Genomic DNA, 22,349 nt, shown 5'->3' with positions numbered 1-22,349 from the left:
GGAAATAATAAGACTAACATATATTAAGCCACCCAAACTACTTGAGTTCAAGTCCTGTCTCCTCCACGACCCCCCATTGCCTAGCTGTGCACCTTTGGGACACTCACATTACCACCCCGTGCCTCATGTACGTCACTAGTGACCTATGAGCCTATGTACCTCATCAGTGGGAACGAGCCCTAATGCATGAAAAACAGTGCCTGGCACATAGTAGGGTCTCAATAAATGTTGGCTGTTTATATTACTCTTACATTGTTTTTCTGTGTCACCCTCTGCTTTAAGAGATTTACATGTATTATTTACACAATTGAATTCTTTTTTTAAAAGATTTTATTTATTTGACAGAGAGAGAGAGCACAAGGAGGGGGAGTAGCAGAGGGAGAGGCAGAGGGAGAAGCAGGCTCTCTGCTGAGCAGGGAGCCCGACGTAGGGGGCTCGATCCCAGGACCCTGGGATCATGACCTGAGCTGAAGGCAGATGCTTAATCAACTGAGCCACCCAGGTGCCCCTACACAATTTAATACTTATGACAAGGTGGGCCAGCCCCATTTTACAGGGGTGGGAACTGCAGATTGCAGAACGGGAAGAACAGGGAGGAGCTCTTCAGGGGTGCCCGCCCCAGTGGTCCCTCACGGCACTACTCCTAGCTACCCAGCTCTGGGTTAATGCCGCATAGAAGGCCTGCAGACCTGCCCCTTCACTTTGTGGGTGCAGACACCTCTCCTTCCCTTGCTCACAGTCTCTTCCAAGTTGCAGCAAATCTACCTACTGGGGGCCACATAGACATCTCACTTCCCCCGAATTCTTAAGCGCTTCTCTTAGTGCCCAAGTGAAGGCCAAACAGTGGGCACAATGGCAGAGGGAACCGTGCTGGGGGACCAGCATTGTTGGTCACTAAAACAAACACTTCCTGTTGTCCCAGAGTGTTTGGGGAAGACCACGGCTCATGTGGGCAGGAAAAGAATGAAAAAGGAGCAGCAGAGAAGCCCAGCTGCAAAGCCAGGGCCTTGGTGTGACCGCTTTCCAGGAGTTAAATATAGCCCGTGTGTGAGGGAGGGCCGGGGGAGGTCACCTTGGAAGGCTTTGGTGTGTGTTCATTACAGCTGGTGCAGGAAACTCAACATCCTTTATGCTGAAGAGAGCAGTGCAGGTTTGACTCTGCAGGCCCTAAGCACAGACTCCTAAGGGAGGGAGGTGGGAAGGAGGAGGGGGAGGCCTCGGGGTTTGGTCTGAGAGGACTGGTTTGGGGCCGTGCCTCCCATCCGCTAGTGTGGAATCTGGGTTAAGGCGCTCAACCCCTCCGAGCGTCCCCTTCTGCTTCTGTGAGGAGGGGCTCAGGAGGCCCATGTGTCAGTTCATGTGAGGAGGGGAAGGGTTTGTAAACCGTGGATCATTATTAAGGATGTTAGGGTAGCACGCTTCTCTGATCTGTTATTTCAGGAAGACAGGGAGGTCACAGGTCAGTTGGGAAGCAGGTCATGGGGGCCTTTTATGGGACTCTCTTGGTAGGAGTCAGGCCAGGGTGACAGGCTCAGGGTGACAGGCTCAGGGAAGATGAGTTTGAGGACCCATCCCACATCTTAAATGGCCTTTCTAGCAGCAGCTCTGCCCAGGCCCCGCCATCCACCAGCACAGCTCTCGCTCTGGGCACCTGGTGTCCCAGCCCTGGGCCACCAGGGAAGCCATTTCCAGACAGGAGGGGGTGGGGCAAGCCACTGACTTCCGAGGAAATAGCTTTTGGCTGTGGGACTGGGCTCTCCCAGAATTGTTCCTTTGTCTGCAGATTCCTCCCTGTTTAGCTCACAAAGGAAAGGGTTCAGGAGGAAGTGGAAAACTGTGACCCACACATGCTCACCCGCCCCCCCCCCGCCCTGCACAAGATGGCAGCGGCTGCCGTCCGAGGCAGTCTGCACCATCTCCTTCATCAGAGGGGGGCAGAAGCCATCCTGGGAGTGGCCTGGGATACCCAATGATAAAAGCCGGTAGTATTTTTAAGCTCTTAAGTGATGTTCCAGATGTTGTGCTAAGCATTTTGTCTAGATGACCTCGCTTAATTCTCATAATGACCCTGTGAAGTAGATACTGTTTTCACACATGAACCAAGTGAGGCTCAGGGATGCTGGGTCATTTGCCTAAAGGCACACACCAGCAGAACCCAGATCCAAACCCAGACCTAACTCTAGAGCCTAAGCTTCCAATTGCTGCATTGTAATAGCTTCTGGCCTTCTTCTTCTAACGGGGGTGGGGGTGCTCTACCCCCAAAGCTTGCTGGAACCAGCAGTGAGCCCCTCAGGACTTTTCCCACTGATGTCCATTCACAGGATGGGGTACCTGGCCTGAGGCCTAGAAGGGACGGGGCTTTCTGCTTCTGAGAAGTTTGAGTTTGAGGACCCATCCCACCAGTTAGCCTAGGGCAGACACTGAGGACATCTGGCTAGGGGTGGGCAGAAAATGCAGATAATAATAAAGATATCCAAGCATGACAGTGAGCATTTATTGACTGCTTCCCACAAGCTGGGCACCGTGCCTGACACTTTTATTTCTTTTTATAAATAGAACTTCAGGGGGTGCCTGGGTGGCTCAGCCAGGCATCCGACCCTCGGTTTCTGCTCGGGGCATGATCTCATGGGTTGTGGGATCAAGCCCTGAATCGAGCTCACCATCAGGCTCTAGGCTTCAGGCTCGGTAGGGAGGCTGCTTGAAGATTCTCTCCCTCTGTCTCTTCCCCCATTCACGCATGCTCCCCTGCCCCTCTAAAATAAATAAAACCTTTAAAAAATAAATAAATAGAACTTCAGGTGGATAAGAATTGAGGTAATCCTGACCCTTGCTTCATGAGACACTGTCTTCACTGGTTCAAGCATGCTCCACTTTTATTTACTTAGTTATTTATAGAATCAGTTATTTTTGCTAATGTAGTAAGGACCCACAAATCTACCATTCAAAGCAAAAGCCGGGGTTCAGACGATCTCTTACCTCTAACTACGATCCCAGGCTTCTTGCCTCTGACACCTAGCCTCACGGCCATCCTGAATGCTGTATTTGTCACATCCTTGCTTTCCCTTATATATAGTGCTATTGCAACTACACATAGCCACAGAAACTTTTTAAAAATCTGTAGTTGTTTCTAACTTTATTAAAAGGGTATATAATGCTGTAGGTAATCCTTTGTGACTTTTTCTTTACTATTATCCTGCTAAGATCTACCCATATCGTTGTCTGGCATTGTGTTCATTCATAGTGCTGTATGTTATTCCATTACTGGAATATTCTCTGTGGCCACCACTCTGTGCCTATTACTTCATTTAATCTTTGCAGGAGCCCTGTAGGAGCTCTTCTTATCCCGGTTCTACTGACAGGAAACTGAGGCCTAGAGAGGCTAACGAACTTTCTGGAGGTCCCAAGTGCCAGGTTTGAAACGTTCCGGCTTCCCACTCTCCACTGTGTTTTGGTGTAGAGGAAAAACACAGGATCTAGAACCAAAAGCTCAGGGCTCAAGCCCCAGCTCCACACTTACTGGCTGTGTGACCTTGGACTAGTTGCTCCGTGTCTCTGAGCCTCAATTTCTGTAACATTAAGGTGGAGTGATGACGGCTGTCCTGCCTACCTCTCAGGCCTCTCGTGAGACTCAAATCTCACAAAGTCTGGGAAAAGTGAGAGCACTGAAGTTTTATAAATCAGTAAATTGTGATTATTAGTATATATGCTACCTGTTCCTCCTTCTCCCCAAACGAGCAACAGAACCTCTGTAGGATTCAAGAGAGGAGACCGAAGAACAGCATTCCCATTCAGAAGGCAAAGGATTAGGTTGACAGTGAGCCCACAGAAACCTCAGTGTGATAAAAGAACCAGAAAATCATCAGTAGATGCCTCAGGTTGCACTATTAGGAACATGCTGTGTATTTATCTTTGTTATGTTCAATGTTTTTTTTTTTTTTAAAGTTGCTTTTTACTATTTCTTACCTATTTTCACTCTCTGAGATGCCCCCCTCCCCCCCACACACACCGAGTGCTCTTTGTTCATGGTATTTCCTCTGCATGGCTTGTTCTCTGCTGCCAAATACTGACTGTGTGACCTTGGGCAAGTTACCTAACTTCTCTGTGTATCCTCATCTGCAAAATGGGGATAATGGTAATACCCACCCCTTACAGGTTGTTGTGTGGACCCAGTGGAGTATTGTACAGTCTTAGAACAATTCCTGATGCATACCAAGTTGACTCATTGTTATTTAAAATCTCTCATACTCCCCAGATAGTGCCCACTCATCCTTTGAGGGTTTGTTGAGATGCCACTTCCTCCAGGAGGGCTGTCCTGCTTTCCTGGACAGGTGAGGTCATCCTGTTACACCCTCCAGAGCAGATCACTTGTTCAATATCCTTCTTCATTAAACTGTGAACCATGAGGGTAGAGATGGTGCCTGATTTAGTGTCTGCCCCTGTTGCCCAGTGCCCAGCACAGTAATGGGTACACAGCAGGTGCACTGGGGACAGATTAACTGACAACCTAGAACTCAGAGAAGGACCACAGACTAGGCAGAAGGCTGTAAATCCTACCTAGGACAACTGTCTCCAAGAGAAGAAGAGCTCATAGCGGGGGTGGGGGGGAGGAAGGGGGGAGCAACTTTGTCCCCTGGGGTACTGGGGGCACTGGAGGGTAGGCCTGGATCAGTGGGTGGTAGCTCAAGACCACACTAACTTACAGAAATCTGAACTAAGAAGAGAGGCAGATATCTCTTCCAAGAGGGGCTGAGCCCCAGTGGGACAGCCCTTTGGCAGGGAGGTGGGGAGAGAGTCAGTATAGTGGGGAAATGAGACACTGGGCAAGTGGGGTGAGAAACACCCAGAGTCAAACCTGGGATTTGCCTTCCCTAGCCTAGAGACCCCATGTAGGTGACGTCACCTTAGTTTTGTCATCTTGTGACACAAAGATTATGAGAGTACTCCCCTCAGAGATTCTGGTGAGAAAGGGAGGTCAGCCTAGTCATTCTGGGTGGGGGGCTAAAGGTCAGGCCCACAATGCCCTCCTTGACTACGGCCCAGGTGGGAAGCCCCTTCTCCCTCCCTCCCTCCCTTCTTTCCCTCCCCTGCCTGCAGAAATCTCCCATTGCCAACGCTGGATTGGGTGCCGGCCAGGTGCCCAGGACTCCAGTCCACAGGGAGCCCAGCCATCCTGGGGCAGGCTCTGTGAGACCCTCGGGCTGATTCCTGCCCCAGGGGCTGGGGCGAGGTTCCAAGAAAGTGATGGCAGAAGGTCCTGGGGGTGGGGGTCTTGAATTGCGGAGAGCTCCAGATAAACGTCTCCTCTGCTTCCACATTAAACCAACAATTAACTCTATCTGAAAATGGATAGACTCTGAAGTTTTGTTTCTCTGTTCTTAACTGAAACACGGAGGTGAGTTAATGTTATCCAGTCTGCTGCTCGCGTGCACCTCCTAACTGGTCACCTCCTTCCAGTCTCTCCCTTCCCACTGTCACACGAGCTCACTGCTCTCTCTTAACAATTTCCCCCAATGGCAACACTTACGAGAACCCCCTCCTGTTCACACCTGGCCAGTCGATAGCTCCCCAGGGCCCCGACACCAGTTTTCTCTGTGACATGGATGACGAAAGACCTTTATATGCGCTCCCTGTGGCTTATCACCAATTCTTCTGTCATTCCATCCCTTCCCACGATGGGCAGGCCAGAAGCCAGAAACCAGAGGGAAAGCAGCACAAAGGGAACTTGGATTCCATTCTAATTCACTAAGAGAGGCGATCATTTACAAACCTGTATTTTAAGTATTAGGGTTTTTGTTTTTTTTTTTAACTGAATGCTTCCTATGTGCTGAGTGCTTTCCTTGCATGAATCCAATGATCCCTGTAGGGAGACAGGAGATTGTGATCTCTGTTTTTAGTTGAAGAAACTGAGACTTGGGGGATTAAGTGGATGAGTAGAGCTAGGATTCAAACCTGGGGCAACCTGACCAGCGCACGGGGCTCCCGCATCATGCTGCCTCTATTATTAGTTACAAATCCCAGCAACCAGCTTCTCAGGGACTGGGACACGCCCCGCTGGGGACCTGGAGGAGAAAGCCTTACTCTATCGAAGGACGACCTCTACCTGCTTCTCTGGGCTGTAGGCACGCCCACCCCATTGCACACTGAGCACACTTCTGGGACTTTCTTCTTTTCACTCTGGCATTTTCCCTACCTAGATGCTGCCTCCCCGGTATTTCTGAGGTTCCTGGCTAGAAAATGTCCCTTGAGCCCTCTGGTCCTTTTAATGAATTCTCTGAGGGACACAGAGCAGATATGACCTCATGTCACAGGCATGGGTGCCTCGCTAGGAGACTCGGGTGCAGGGACGCTGAGCTTCCCCCCGTCACCCCTCAGAGCTGCACCTGGTTGCCAGCTGGCTGTGAGGAAACACGATCGGTCTCTTTGGCTGCCCAGCACACTCCTAGATCAGTTTTCTTCTGGGTTCAAGTGGAGCTAAAAAAAAAATCGCCCATGGTTTCATATCAGCTGCATCTGCTCTCAGCAAACCCTTCAACAAGAATGGGCAGGAAGAATAAATATTTATTCTACAAATGAATAAATCTGATTCCATCTTCAAAAGAAAGCTGCAGCATAAATTATCATAATTTCTCCATTCTAAGATGGCATTGATTTAAAGATGTCTTATCTGCCTAATAACAGCTTTTGGGGGGAAAAACAGAAAAATGATCTAATTGATAGATCAGTTGTGAGACATGTTCTATTTTTTCGAAAATGTGTCTCGGTATCAATTAAATTTTTTTTTAAATATGGTCCAATTCAATTTTCATTTTATTTTTTTGTCTCTGTTGTTCTCAGGAAAAAAAGAACAGCTCCCAAGCCTTGCTTAACTACTGTGAAGCATGGCGGGTATCGGCAGGTATCTCGGCCAACCCTGGGGGCTGCGGGGTCAGCGTGGGCATGTCATAGTCACCCATGTACTTATGGCAGTTCTGAGGCCCCCGAAGCCAATGGATGTGTTCTCCCCAGCAGAGATTATGTCTAAGCTCTGCAGATACCTCATGACCATGTCAGTAGCTCCATGGAAAGCCAACTGGGAGTCCATCGTATGGCCCTAGACAAGACGCTGCCCCTTGAACCTCAGTTTCCCCAGTTGTAAAACAAGAGTCATAGGATTAGCTAGGTGGTTTTCAAATGCTCTTCTAATGGGGTTATGGGAACTGTGTAGCTTCCTTAGGGGCTGCCTTGGGCATAGGAGGGATGGAATGGACTGTACCGTGTTCTCATTCCCACTTCACTCTTAGCAGCTCTATTGCTTAAGATTTTGTTTGCAAAAGGGTTCTGGGACTAAAAGTAGTTTGAAAAACATGAGTAAATGGCATTCTGGGGTCCTTCCAATACTACTCGTGAATACATACTCTTGTATGGTCTAAAGGATAGAGCTACCTTTCTTAGTCTGGACACTCTCAGAATCCTTCTTCCCACAGTGCTCTAGGTAGATAGTCCCAAACTCTCTATAGTCTAATCCAAGGGTTGGCACACTTTTTCTATAAAGGACCAAATAGTACGTATTTTGGACTTTGCCAACCACCTATGGCCTCTGTTACAACTACTCAACTCTGCTCTGGCAGTGAGAAAGCCACAGACAATACATAAGGAATGGGTGTGTCTGTGTTCCAAAAAAACTTTATTTACAAAAGCTGGTGGCGGCCGCAGAGTCCGCAGGCCGAGGTGTGCAGATCCCTGCCTTATAATACTTCGACCAGACAGGTGAAGGAACTGAAGGCTACGGAGGGGGTTCTAGGAACTGGGTTTGGTTGGGATCCCTGTCCCCCACACAGCAGATATGCTTCCACGGCTCCACACTGCCCACTTAGCCGTGACGCAAAGCCTGATTTGAACTGCGGGCAGCTGGGACTACACGCTTGAGGGAATGGTGCCTGGAAAAGACACGTGCCCCACTTCTCTCTCCCAAGAGATCAGTTTTCCCCGAGGTTCTTAGAGGGCTATAAAAAGCCCCTGAGCTTGCCTCCTGCAGGACATGCTGTCGCTAAATCCCCCGGAGCTGGAATGACTGCAATGTGGTGCCACATTCTGCCCCTGCCAAGGCCTGACAGCTGTTCCCCGGGAGAAGAATCATGCCCAGCCGGCTCTGTGCCTCCGCCCTCACTTGGGGAGACGCTGGGATTCCCCAGATGGAATTTTAGATGGAGGACAAGCCCTGCCTGGGTCCTCTTTCTTAGTTCTGGGAGGATGAGTGCTTCTTGAATCTGAAACACCAGAACTGTGAGGGCTACGGCAGGAGGAGTGGAAAGGGTAAGACAGAAAACTTCATGCCAGCTGCCTGGCCATATCACTCACTGACGGAGGGTGTCCCCTTTCCCTCCCCTGCTTCCCCACACCCTCTCTGTCCCCACCTTGAAATCTGGACCTAGTACATCCTTGTAGCTTATCAAGCAAGTCCTTCGTATAACTGACTTGGGGATGACCCTCCAGCATTCAGTGAAAAACTGAGGTTTGGAGGTGGGCAGGGCTGCGTAAAGAGATGGACCTTTCTAAGCCTCAGTTTCTTCATCTGTAAAATGGGGATACTTTAAAAATATGTACAACAAACTCTTAGTTATCTAGTGAAAGTAAATTACAGGAACTAACTTTAAAATCCAACAGAGGGCAAAGTCACAATAAACAGTCTTAGTGAATTCCCTTGGGAGGTGAGATGCAGTGCTCAAAAAAGATAAGTATCACAAATATATCTAAAATTGGCTAGGCATTCACACACTGACATGAGCCACATTCCTTCACAGGGAACATACTCAATGGCCTACTGCAGAACTAGATTTTGCCATAAACTTTTTTTTTTTTTAAGATTTTATTTATTTATTTGACAGAGAGAGTCACAAGCAGGGGGAGCAGCAGAAGACGAGAGAGAGAAGCAGGCTCCCTGTTGAGCAGGGAGCCCAACGCGGGGCTCGATCCCAAGACCCTGAGATCATGATCTAAGCCGAAGGCAGACGCTTAACCGAATGAGCCACCCAGCTGCCCCTGTCATAAACTTTTAATACAAAATGATAGTCATATTTTTATAATTCACATACATGCCCTAGCTACACATGGTACAGACAGACACTATTAACTCATAGCTGTAGGCAGCAGTTTTGGATGGAATTTTCCCCCAATGAAACAAATGGCATATTTTACGTACAGGAAGGCCAAAATGCATCCAGCTCATGGTCGTGCGAGCATTAGAGGACCCCGTGTACAGATGTAGACTCCCTGACTCCCGGCGAGCACTCAGTGGGCTCTTCTTATTGAACATCTGCTATGTGTGAGACACTGGGCATGAGAAGACAAGACTGTCTCAGACCACGGGACTCACAGATACATAGAAGGGGTATTTCAGTTAGTGCAATAAAATCTTCTAAAGGCCAAGACTGAGGAGGGTGGTGGTCACCCCAAGTCAGAAAGGAGGTAGAAGGGGGATGTGGCAGGGATGTTTACACAGCGGGGTGATGCTGAGCTGGTCTCTTTCCGGGAGAGGGAACAGCAGAGACATCCCTCTGAGACTCAAGTTTTTGCATCCGTCCAGTGGGGAGATGTCTCAGCTGTCCACTTCACAGGGCTTTTGCCAGAGTTGAGAGAAACCACAGAAGAGAAACTCAGGCTGGAAGGGTTCAGAGAGAAAGGATTTTAGTGGTCAATCCTCTGTCTGAATATCCCTATGATGCAGGTTCCTTCTTGCCCATAGCAACCCCCGAGTGTAAGACTGTGGAGTGAGAGCAGGTATAATTACCAGAGGCTGCGCGGGCTCTGAATGAAGCCTTCACAGTGCTCACCATCCCAACATTATGCTCCAATGGACACAACCGGTAAATGTGGAAATGTTTCTAAAAGGTAGATGTGTTATAAAAATGTATGTTCTCATGTTGCAGAGCGAGTGGCTGAGCCAGGGCTAGGCTGTGGGATCCTGCTTCCATGGCCAGACCCATGTCCACTCTAGCACTGTGTGCTGGGACATTTCTGGGAGATCGGTCTTCTCAGGCTAGAGTTCACACACCCTGGGAGCTCACAGCAGAGGGCAGGACGGGGTAGGGAAGGAGAAGCCCCAAGATGAACACTGGCATCTCTAGAGGTCCACTGGGCAAAGATTTTTCTTGTTGGGCTGGACGGGGCAGGGGGAGAATGTGTTCAGATATATTATAGACTACAATAGAAAAAAATGGCTTGGCTTTTTTAAAGATAAAATGAGACATTTCAGAAGACTACTTTGGGTAAAAGATCCAGACCCTAGAGTCCCACTCGACTGAAAAGTATAAAAGTCAGTGCTGGAGACAGCAACAGGGAATCCTGGCATGTGTTTGGGCAGGGTCAAGGGGCATGATAAAAGCAGGTCACTGCTTACAACAGTGAGCACATTAGACTCAGCTGGGAGCTGTGCAAAAGGCACACATACCCAAACCCCACTCCAGACCCACTGATCAGATCTCTGGGGGCATATTTTCAGTAGGCTCCACAGGAGACGATCCTGAGCCCAGCTGGAGTCAAACAGACAAATCGAGAGTGGTCCTCAGGGCAGGTGGAGAAGGTGAGAGCAGAAACAGGAAGCTCCCATAGGGTGGAGAAGAAGAAGCCATCCAAGAGACATTTTTCAATCATAGTCAACAGGATTTAAGGTCTTATTGGATGAAGGATGAAAGCAAAGGAAGCAACGACTAATGATGAAGTCTACGTTTCTGTATCCCTAAAGTGAGACTCATTGAAATGGAGAATCCTGGAGTTGAAAGTGGCCATATCCAGCTTCTACTCTATGAATTTTGTATTTTTTCGTTCATTTACTCATCTCAACAGACGTCTTTCTTGCCAAGCATGACTAGGTGCTAGGGAAAGAGCTGTGGACAGAGGCAAGAAGGGCCCTGCCCCCACAGAGCTCACGTTCACAGCCAATTCAATCCCACGACTGATTATAATTATGAAAATAGCAGCCAAGGAGGAAGAAGTGTAGGGTGCAGGGGCCCCTGCAGAAGGGAGCCGGAGCTTGGGAGATTGGGAAAGATGGCCTTGAGGAAGAAAGGTTTGAGCGGACTGCAAAGGATGAGCAGGATTAAGCAGGTGGAGGTACAAAGACAAGTGTGTGGAGACCCCACAGCAAGAGATGGACAGAGGCCCAAAGTACGCTGGTGACAGACAGGGCAGGGCCTTGAGGGCCGCCACGGGGATTATAGTTTATATCTTAAGAACACTGAGAATCCACTGAAGGGTTTAAGCATGATCAGATCTATAGTTTATTTTTAACAAAATTTTTTAAAGATTTTATTTATTTATTTGACAGAGAGAGACCTAGTGAGAGAGGGAACACAAGCAGGGGGAGTGGGAGAAGGAGAAGCAGGCTTCCTGCTGAGCAGGGAGCCCGATGTGGGGCTCAATATCATGATCTGAGAGAAAGCAGACACTTAACCACTGAGCCACCCAGGCGCCCCCAGATCTATAGTTTAAATGACCGTCTTTAATGGCATCAGGTCCTCTTCCCAAATTCCATCCTTAAGTGTAATTTATAAGACCCATAAAAGTTATGACAAAGTGTACATTTAAATAAAAGATGGATACTTCAGGTAGAAGTCCCGCTCTATATGGTTCGCAAAAGGGCCATGCCTATAGAAGCCACTTGAATATTACGTGACAGTTGTTCTTAGCCTATATGTTACTGTGGTCCCCATAGGAGGCATTCTGTGGTTCCCTGATCTGTGGCCATTCAGCCTCCTTGTAGTGGATAATTCTTTTCATTTGTGTGCTTCTCCTAGATCAAGCCCAAATCAGCCTCTGTTTGATCTCTTGTACAGCCTCTGGACAGTCGTTCTATTATCTCTTCTACAGGACTGATACCGTGTCCCCCTTTCAAATTCGGTCTTGTTCACAAACAGCCCCATTTCCTCCAATTGCTCCTCACGTGGTTGTGTTGTTAACAGAAAAAGAGAAACAGGAAGGGGGATCTGATTTGGTGGTGAATAAGAGGAGTTCAAAATTGGGTCACTCGGAGGTTGAGTTGACCTCCGGATGAAAATACACCACAGGCAGGAGGTAAATAATGCAGGAACGGACCCAACTCATGGCTGAAGATGGACACTGAGCGTCACCCTCATGTGGGCATGGCTCTCTACAGGAGTGAGTATAGAGAGAGGGCTGAGAGGGTGGGGAAAGAGGGGCAAGAGTCCTTAAAGAAGAAAAAGTGAGTGAACCAGAAGGGAAGATGGAGAATAACCATTCGTGAGCACCTGCCACGGGCCTGGCTCTGGGTGCTGGGCAAATATTACCACAGTCCAGTTCCGGGTGTCATTCTTCCTGCTTTGCAGACTGAGGGGACAAGGCTTAGTTGGGTAACTTGCCTGATGGCGGGAGAAGCCCAGAGGCTGTGAGCACTGATAACAGTGGAATTGGGGGACAGGAGGAGAGGCAGGAAAGACTTCTGGGAGGGATGGAGCAGTGGTTATTTAACGGAGAGTTATTTGATTCCAAAATCCATGCTTTCCTCATCTCCACTAAGTAGCAGAATATATTAGAGGAGTCAATAGCGGGTCAACAGCGCAAAAGAGAAGTCCAGGAGATGGGACTCATAGGAGGTGAAAGATGAGACAGCATGGAACCATTTGTGACTCAGAAGAGTGGGCTTTCTGCAGAAGGTGTGATTGGAAGGGAGAATGCAGGCAGCGCAAGGGGTTTGGGGGGACGGAGCTGGAGGTTGATGTGCTGACTGTGTACTTGAGAAGTCTGGCCAGGAGAGGAAGGAGGAAAATGCTTAGGGGTAGAGAGTATGTGCGTGCACACACGTGCACATGCGCATGCCCGCGAGCAGGGACTTTACTTTCTTGTTCAGTTGCATGTTTTTTTTAGAAGGGTAAGAAAAGTATGAGAAGCTGATGGTATCCAAACACAGGCTTGTTTTTCCCAAGCAAAGATCAGAATTGAGTAATGATAGGCTTCTGGCAGAGGTTAGGGAGGGAGGAACTTACTTGGCAGGGTGCTCACCCATGTGAGAAGGGGGGTTTGAAACTGATATTTGAGGGAGAGGCAGAAAAAACCTTGACTACAATGGGGAAGGCAAACACCATGGAGGCTGAGTGGGATAAGGATTTGGAAGCAGTGCCCAGTGACAGTAGTACACTTCTCTCTACAGGGAAGAGAGGAAGTTCAAATCTCATGGTCCCATATGACCACATACACCCATTACAGAGAGTGGCTGAAATCCAAGCAATTATATTTGATAAATATAATAGCTATCACTCCTGAATGTTTCCTAAGAGCCAGCATCCATGTATTACCTTTCCCCATGACACTGCAAATGAAATGAGACTGAAGTTCAGAGAAATTGATTTATCCAATTCATACAAGATCATACAGCTGGAAAGTTCCAGCCCAAACTCAAACCCTTGGGGCATCTGGTTGGTTCAGTCGGTAGAGCATGCAATTCTTGATCCCAAGGTCATGAGTTCAAGCCCCATGTTGGGCACAGAGCCTACTTAAAAAAACAAAACACCTCAAGCCCACACTTATCCGTTCTTTGACCCTTTTCTGCTTTCCCGAGTCTCCAGATTGACAAAGATGATGGCATAAGACATATGTGGATGGAAAAGATGAATATGGTTGAGTGTTCCTTTCAGAAGGCCAGTAATGGATAGGAGTAGAGAATGAACTTGGATGCCAGGCAAGAGGTATGCCCGAATGGGAATTCATGGCCTTGGTGGTGGAAGTTGGGTGGTGAGTCACTGTAGAGAGCTCACTCTAGAAGCAGCTACAGGTTGCTTGGCCCAGCTGGGTAAGGAAATGTGGCTTTCCTGACATGGGTCTCAAAGCTGGTCCAACAGACGCACAACAGTTAGAATGGGTTCTTCTACCATCCCTTGAACAATAAAAATCTCATTTAATTAAAAGCACAGTTTCAGATGATTTCTTAAGTTGCCCAGCAGACAATATGATCTCCCAAAGAGTACAGACTGAGAAAGAAATTCCCATCTTGGGTTGAATTCAACTCACTGAAGAAGAACTAGCAGTCAAGTGGAAAGGAAAGGAACCTCGGGGGAAATCAGTGACTTCACATGAGGCAGGCAGATCAGACATCACCTCGGATATTAAGAAGGCACATGACAAAATCAGAAAAAATTTAGACCAAAGGCTTCAAAGAGAGGATGGCTTGAGAAGACTGGAAAGTTTGCAGAGGCAAAATTATGAAGACACAGCCAGTCAGTAGGCACTAATAAATAGGATAAATAAGAGAAAATGGACACATTGGCATATGTATTAATATTTTATCAGTCACTCAGAGATGTTAGTTGGACGGTGGTCCAATTATTGAAGGTCAGAGATGGATTTTCAACGGATAAGTACCACAAAGGAGCTCCAGGATACAGAGAAGTTTTGACACAGACCCTGTCCTTGAGTTGTACACAAAGCTGTCTAGCTCAGTCCTTAAAACAGAGTAGGGACTAAAAAATCTGTCATCTGAGTCAGACCAGCTTGTGGAAGGACCAAGTGAAGCTTTATAAAGCAATTTTATTATGTGGAGTCTGATGAAAAAAGACTGTAATTACAATCGTATTGATTGAGTGGGTCCCACATGCTAGGCATTGTTTGAAGTATCTTCCATACACTTAATATTTACAACAACCAAGAAATAGGCATTATCAGTATCCATATTTTTTATCCTCATATAAAGACAGAGAGTTAGTTAATTTGTCCTGTAGAAGGTGGTGTCTGAGGCCATCAGTCTATGATTCTTTTTGTATGATATTCATGAATCAGGAAATCCTACTGGAAGGGCTTTCATTATTTTTTTTAAAGATTTTATTTATTTATTCGACAGAGAGAGAGATAGTGAGAGCAGGAAAACAAGGAGAGGGGAGCGGGAGAGGGAGAAGCAGGCTGCCCACCAAGCAGGGAGCCCGATGCGGGGCTCGATCCCAGGACCCTGGGATCATGACTTGAGCCGAAGGCAGACGCTTAACGACTGAGCCACCCAGGCGCCCTGGAAGGGATTTCATTATAAGTGGTTTCTCTGTCTGTTCTGACATCATATAAATCTTGCTTTCCTCATGGGAAGACACATACCGTGTTAGGAGAGAAATCCTAATTCCCAGGTTTGTTTCATTCTCAAGTCGGTTGACTTTGGTGCTGAGCTTTGGCGCTGCCATCGCTGCTGAAGATCTGAGCAGCACAGCTGAGGTGTGGAGGAGGCACCTGGAGCTGGAGGGGGACAGCCTGGCGTCCAGGCCTTGCTCCAGGGCGTGCGCAGGTCACCGGCCACAGCGGAAGCAGAGTAGTCAGCTTAAGATCCGGGCTTTGGTTCAAACCTAGCTCCGTCCCTTACACAGCAAACGACTGGGCAAGTTCATGTCAGTGACCCAACCCTGCTGCTCTGGACAGGAGTGCAACCCCCTGAAATTCATATGTTGAAGCCCTAACCTTCCAATGGGACTGTATTTGGAGACAGGGCCTTTAGGGAGGTAATGAAGGTGAAATGGGGTCATAAGGGGTGGGCCCTAATCTGATAGGACCCATGTCCTTATAAGAACAGGAAGAGACACCAGAGAGCTCTCTCTTTCTTCACATGTGCACAGAGAAGAAAGAGGTCAGGTGAGGACACGGCAAGAAGGTGGATGTCTACAAGCCTGTAAGAAAGGCCACGCCAGGAACCAACCTGGACAGCACCTTGATCTTGGACTTCTAGCCTCCCAAACACTGAGAAAATAAATTTGTTGTTTAAGCCACCGGGTCTGTGGTATTTTGTTATTGCAGCCCTCCCAGACTAATACACCTGCCAAGCCTGCTCTCCTGTGATGATTTCAGCTGCTATTGTTATTAACACTGAAGTGTAGTTTCCTCCCCAGTATCTGGGGCATGACAATCGCACTCCCCACGTGGTAGGCATGAGGTTGAAATGAGACCTCTGCTTCTTAAACCTTCCCTGACAACAGAAGTGAGTGCACACATCCACCTGGGGACAGGAGCACAACAAAAAAGTTCTGCTGGGATGCACTGTGAAGCCTCATGTTTTATTCTGAAAATGCATACAGGTTTCACACTCTAATTCACACGTGCTTTGCTTTAATTCTTCCTAAGATGTTTGCAGTGATTTATCAGGGTAGACAACTTAGGATCTAGATAGATAGTCTGGTCTTGTGTGCCCTGGCCACATGACTACTTTACTCACATTTGGAGAAGGCCCTTGCAAGTCACAAAGAACTGTTGTGATGCATATTCTCTTTTAAAAATCAACACTACAGTTAATCAACTTGGGATGCACTACCAAGTGTGTTTCATATTACCCAGTTAACAAATTGAACCACTCTTATGTGTGGCATAATACCTGTGTGCCAGGTATTGTGCCAGCAGAGTGACCGCACAGATCCACTCCCTACCTTCCAGAAGCTCCCATTTGGGCAGGGAAGGTAAGCACAAAGCATATAGTGCGATAACTAACCCTTCGAGTAACAGCACATTGAGACAAGAGCTGTGAAGGAGAAGGAAAGTAGGCTGGGAAAGCCTGCAGGATGGGAGAGAGCTCTAGAATGTTCTGAGTACTAGCAGAGTCCCAGGAAGTCCGGCTTCCTAGGAGGAGTGATCTAGAGACAACCTTCTTAAGTGAGGTGTCAGTTATGAAGCATTTTAAGCTAACTGAATTATTGTCATCCTTGGTCTAAGGAGGGCACAGTCCTCCCACAATTCTGAGTAGGCTAGATATGGATTTTTGTACTGGGGACCAGACAGGGTGATATTTAACAACTTTATCTCAGGGGCGGGTGCTCTTTGCTTTAGATGTACCACATGGGAGGTGGGAACTGAGGACTGAGGGACATTAGAGGTGCCTCTTCTCTCTGTTTTTCCTCCCTGGCGAGTGTGTGTGCTCTTTGTAAACTTGTCCAGCAGTCAGTTAACAGGTGAGAACTGCTTTACAAATCACAGCCTCAGTCTCCAAAGAGCCAAACGGAAGCCCCGTCTATTTCCTGCCTGCCCTTCCAAGCCTGAAAGGAGAAGGTGTGTGTGGTATTTTGTGCTGGGACCAGGTGGGCGGAGAAGTTGTCCCGAGCAACTTGACCTGGAAGCTGGGGTCCTTAAGCCTGGCTGTCCCGTACTGGGAGTGCCAGCCAGCTTATCCTGAAACCTGTTCATGCACTCATCCCTGACCCTGGTGCCCTCCTGACTGCTTCCACACCCCTGGTCACTCTTCCTGCCCCCACCCCCCACCTTGGGGGCCTCAGCACAGCTAACAGGCAGATGGAGGAAAGGTGTGAGCTTATTAGGGAGGCAGAGGAATTTTCCATTAATAATAACAACAGGAATAATAATGCTTCTCATGCTGGCACACCACTGGCCAGTTTACCAAGCGCATTCACAACTGTGATCTCTCCGCCTGTAGAGGTGGGTGGATGGGACCCCGGTGTTCTGATTCCCAGCCTTGGACACTGCCTGCATGTCCAAGCAGGCCACTTCTTTGCAGACACATGCCTTTGAAGTGTCTAGGCCTTTTCTTAAGCAGGGCCCCCCTCAAGTGCTGCTATCTTTTCTCACGTCAATTTACACATGCCCTCCCTAATCTCTGAAACTTTTATCAAACACACTCAACTCCTGAAAAAGCGCGGGAGCAAGAAGGGGCCTCACAGAGACCATCAATCCAACTTTGTCACTAGTCCAGAGAGGGCGAGGGACTGGACGAAGGTCACACAGCTTGTCGGAGGCAGAGGCGGGCTCAGACACCCACGCGCACACTGGCACGCACGCCTGTCCCTCCATCTCTCACTGCCCTAGGCAGCTGCAAACTCGGGGCTCCCGCGGCGTCTCGCGGGGCGCACGCTGCGGGCTTCGCACGTCCCGCTGTTTGGGAGTGTACCTGCCAACCCTATCTTCCCCTTCCAGAGGGGCATGGGGTGGGAGGAGCTCGCTGTCCTCAGGAATCCTGTGGGGCATTCTTTCATGAAGTTGACTCTGAGTGTATGAAACTGGTCCTACACACAGGACGCCACTCGGCCCCGGGACGCGAGCGACTCATCTACACCCGGGCTGCCCCAGCCGCGGGACGCACCTGTCCGCCCTGCCCCGGGCCTCCCACCCCCGACCGCGCGCCCGCTCCGACCCTCCTCGGCCCCCCACCCTCCTCTTCCTCTCGAGCCCCTGGATCGCCGGTCTCCCTCCCCGCCCCGCGCGGCCGCCAGCGCGGGCGCCGCGGCTCCTCTTACCCCGGCCTCGGTCCATGGCGCCGGCGGGCCCCGGGCGCGCGGAGCAGGGCGCAGCGGCTCCGGCGGGGCTGGCGGCGGCCGGTGCTGCGCTCTCCGGCCCGGCCCCGCGGGAGCGCCCTGCGCGCGCGTTCCCTCCCCCAGACAGGATGCCCGCCCGGCGCCCCCGCCCGCGCGCGCCCGCCCCTCCACGCCGCTCCCGGAATAGAGCCGGAGCACGCCTGGCCCCTGGGCGGCCGGCCGGCCGCGGTCCCGGCTCCCGCACACGCTCGCGCACGCCCCCGCGCCCCGCCCGCTGCGGCCCGGGGGCCACTGCCCGGTTCACGCGCCCTCGCTCCCGCGCCCGCGCGGCCCACGCCGGCCCGGCCCGGCCCGCGCGGTCTTCCGCTTTGCTGGCGCTCGGCTGGCGATGGGGGGCTTGGTGTCGCACCTTCCAGCTCATTCCATCTGCAGACCGCCCAGACCGTTAGAACATGTTTCCCCCCCCACCCCGCCCCCAGGTGGAATCAAAACTTCTCCCTGCAGCTGCCACTCATTTTCTGACTCCGGGTTTATGGCCTCCGTTCGACAGGTCTTGCCCGAGCACCTTCTAGAGCAGATAGTGGACAGGGCGCTATCCCCGTGCACCGTCAATCATGGTGTGAGAGAAGAGTGGAATAATAATAAAGATCTCCAAAAAGAAGATCATCGAAGACAAGGACAGAGAGAGACGATTAAAAGGTGGGCAGTGCTTGGGATACTTCCAACTTTGGAGATTCTTTGTGTATTAACAGATGAAGAAATATCAAACGGGGGGGTACAACAGAGTGGAAGTGAATACTTTTAGCATACAAAATATAGTGCAACGTGAGGGTGCTCTTTCCAAAATAATTGCAGCATGTAGAAAAAATACTGCTGTGGCTGCGGCTGGCCCAGGAATGGGATTTAAGTTTAAAGTTGTATGAAGAATGTCAACTTTCATCCTATTAGTGTGTCTCTGTGAAAACAGGTACAACTCATTTACAGACAATGGCAAATATCTAAATTTAAGACCTTTTTTTTTTTTTTAAGATTTTATTTATTTATTTGACACAGAGAGACACAGCGAGAGAGGGAACACAAGTAGGGGGAGTGGAGAGGAAGAAGCAGGCTTCCTGCGGAGCAGGGAGCCCGATGTGGGACTGGATCCCAGGACCCGGGGATCATGAGCTGAGTCGAAGGCAGCCGCTTAACGACTGAGCCACCCAGGCGCCCCAATTTAAGACCTTTTATACAATGAAGTCCAAGCTCAGTTGTCCTCCTAGACACCCTTCCTCCCCAAGATGGGCCAAGTCTCTGTTTTCAGTTTTGACTAGGGAACTCCTTTGACTTAGAACATCCTGGCATTGGGATCACCTTGTGCAAAGGCAGAGAGACGGGGAACAGCTTGGGAAAGAGAATCCTGCATCTTCCTGGACTGGGAGTTTTTTCTCCGTTGCTTTTACGGGCAAGTTGTAATTAATGCTGTCTTCAAAAAATTGCGTGTGTTGTTTGTAGTGTGTATGCAGTCACACTCAGAGGAAATGTGGGGTACTGAAGAAAACAATAGGATCTGAGTCTGCAAACTTGTGTGTGAGGTCTTGCTCTACGAAGTACGTAAGACTTGCTTGCTCATCTGTGCTTGGGGAGACCTCTTATTGACCTCATAGGGCTGCTGAGAGGGCAAATGAAATGATGGTACAAACCCACTTTATAAACCATAAATAGCTATAAAAATGTGAGCCATTATTATTTTCCAAGTTCCTCTTTGTTCCTGCCTACTTTTCCAATTTGAAAAGGTCAGTTTAAATTCTAAAGCAGACAGCCAACAATTTACAAGTGGATTAAGTTCCCCAAGTTCACTGTTGGAACTCTGAAACACTTGGAAACAAGGCTGTAAATGGCACTTAAGTTCCCAGGCCAGCCCATTAATACTTTTAAAAACATTATATTTCATTTGAGAGAATAAAATAATATAAAATATATCAATTGTAAAGACAGATGGAGGCTTTGGTAGATTTTTAAAAGAGATTTCAGAAACTTCTAAGGACTTTGGAGGTTCATCAGAGAATTGGAACAGAAAAGTCAAAAGGGCTAAGGAGAATTTCTATGGATCTGTGGAATAATTTATGGAGTGGGATTAACTGAGCTGTGGACCGGGGAAAATGGATAAGTGGGAGAACACAGTCTGTGCACAGTTCTGCTAAGCATTAACAAAAAGATGTGGCTGTGGAGGCTAGCGGTTCTGGTTTAGATCATTACTCATAATGCCCACTCGGTGGCACTGTTGACTAAGTTGACTACAGCTTGGTTGCCGGCAGGATCACTGAATGAGAAACCCTGTTTGTGGGCTCTCGGTGGAGGAATAACTATATATATATATCTTTTCTGTCCTTTTCTTTAACGGGGTCTATCGTCACCATAGAAACAACACCACGTTTCATCAGTTCCCTTAGGAATATGTGTTGCATTCTGTGCAAGTTCCTATAGGGAGAACTAACATGAAGTAGGAATGGGCTCTGTCCTCAAGGACTCCACAGTCTAGTAGAGGAGACAAATGTGTTCAAAATAGATGAGTTACAAATTATTATGTGAAAAGTACTAGAGGAGAGATAAAGTGCTCTTAGAGTTCATCAAGACAAGGCAAGAATTTCTTGCCAATCATAGAGACAGTACAGTGACATTTGGGGGAGCCCACCACGGGGAAAGTACATGGCAGGCAGAGCAAACAGTGGGAACAGAGCCACAGAGATGGGAGACTGCAGGACGTGCCTGCAAAGCCGTTTGGTTTGGTGCCATGTGGGGTGTCGGGTGGTAAGCGCTGGTGAAGGACTGGGATGGAGGTTGTGGATGCCCTGTTTCCTCCTTCCCTTGCCATGTCTCTGCATGAGTGCGACCCTCACAGAAGATTTTTTTTTTTTTGGCTCTGTACTAGGTTTGTCTGGTGCTGTCTAAAGAGTTCTGTGGGGAGAGCTCCAGCTCTGTAAAAAGATATCAAATTTGATCCCGGTGAACAATACCAGGAAGAAAGCTTTCAACTCCCTCGTGCTCCCAGTCTTGTGAAAACAAATGATACTCCCCAGTCTCATTCTCAGCTTATCAGGTGGAGCTGGGAAGCCCTGGGAAAGAAAAATTTGGAGGCTAAAGATTCTGTGTCCCAGTGAAAGAAACATCCTCTCGCCTTCTACCTTGTCACTTTGCCTCTAGGTCCGTTTGCACCATGGCCACCAAAGTGAACATTCCACGACCCCAATCAGATTCCCCATAAAAATATGTGATGGCTCCCCTCTGCCCTCAGTGTAGAGTCCAAGTTCCTTATTATGGTGTGTGGGGTGCCTTCTTCACTGACCCCCTTCCTCAGCGCAGACAAGCAGCTCAGGGGACCCTGGGAAGAGTCAGAGAACCCACAGATCAGGCGTTCAGACCCGGGTTCTTGAACTGACTCTGTTGCTCTGTGCATCTCAGTTCTTTGGTTGGGTCGCCAATGTTCAATTTCCTACTTGCTTCTCTCCTTGCCTCTTCCTGGCCCCCCAGATTGCAAGCAGTGTGAGGCTGGGTGCTGTGTCTTACTCTGCACTAGCTCCTACAGCCTAGTGCAGTGCCTGGCACCCGGTGAGCGGACATAAGTACTGTGGAGTGAGTCCGTGAGTAATTGCTCAAGGGCTCCTGAGGCTTCTTCTAATGCATGTGTCCTGGAGGGAGCCGTTTATCCTCTGGGAGTGTTTGCTTGCTCACTTATTTGCAGGGAGAAATGAGATTGCAACGAGGTGTTCTGCAAGCACTGTCTCTGCGTCCCAGCCTTCCTGCATGCTGCTGGGGGCAGGCAGCCCAGCCCACTGGGCTTCTCCCCAGCTCAGGGCCCCTCTCCTAAGCTCCTTTGTGCAGAGTGAGCTGCAGAGCCCCCTGCTTTAGTGTCTGCCCAGGGCTGGTGGCCCGATGAAAACTTCTCTTGTTCCACTCGGCACAATGTCGCCATTATGGCCCCTACCCAGGGAAATGACACACGTCTGCTGGTCCACCTCAGGCCCCGGAAAGCAGATAGAGATCTGGGTGGTGGCTGCTGGGAGAAAGAGAAAGAGTTTCATGGCTGAAAACCCCTCCTTTGGTTGAACCTTCGGGTTTCTGTTCCAGGGCACGGGGCTCCTACCTGTACCCAGGCCA

The 22,349-nt window shown here is 49.1% G+C and overlaps 1 protein-coding gene across 1 annotated transcript in view; it reads right to left on the bottom strand.

The window, feature by feature from the left end:
• The window catches only part of LOC118006813 (actin filament-associated protein 1-like 1), a 62,664-nt gene extending 44,376 nt beyond the window's left edge, over positions 1-18,288 (bottom strand). The window contains exon 1 of the mRNA XM_034999614.1: positions 18,195-18,288. Within this exon, the coding sequence (XP_034855505.1) occupies positions 18,195-18,210 (16 nt within the window). The 5' untranslated portion in view covers positions 18,211-18,288. The remainder of the gene's footprint in view (positions 1-18,194) is intronic.
• Positions 18,289-22,349: the final 4,061 nt, after the last annotated feature.

This window comes from Mirounga leonina, unplaced genomic scaffold, assembly GCF_011800145.1.
Source record: "Mirounga leonina isolate KUSES-001 unplaced genomic scaffold, KU_Mleo_1.0 Mir_99, whole genome shotgun sequence".
In the NCBI taxonomy this organism is placed as follows: domain Eukaryota; kingdom Metazoa; phylum Chordata; class Mammalia; order Carnivora; family Phocidae; genus Mirounga; species Mirounga leonina.
Note: the sequence above shows the minus strand (reverse complement) of the source record. Positions and strands in the feature narration are given on the sequence as shown.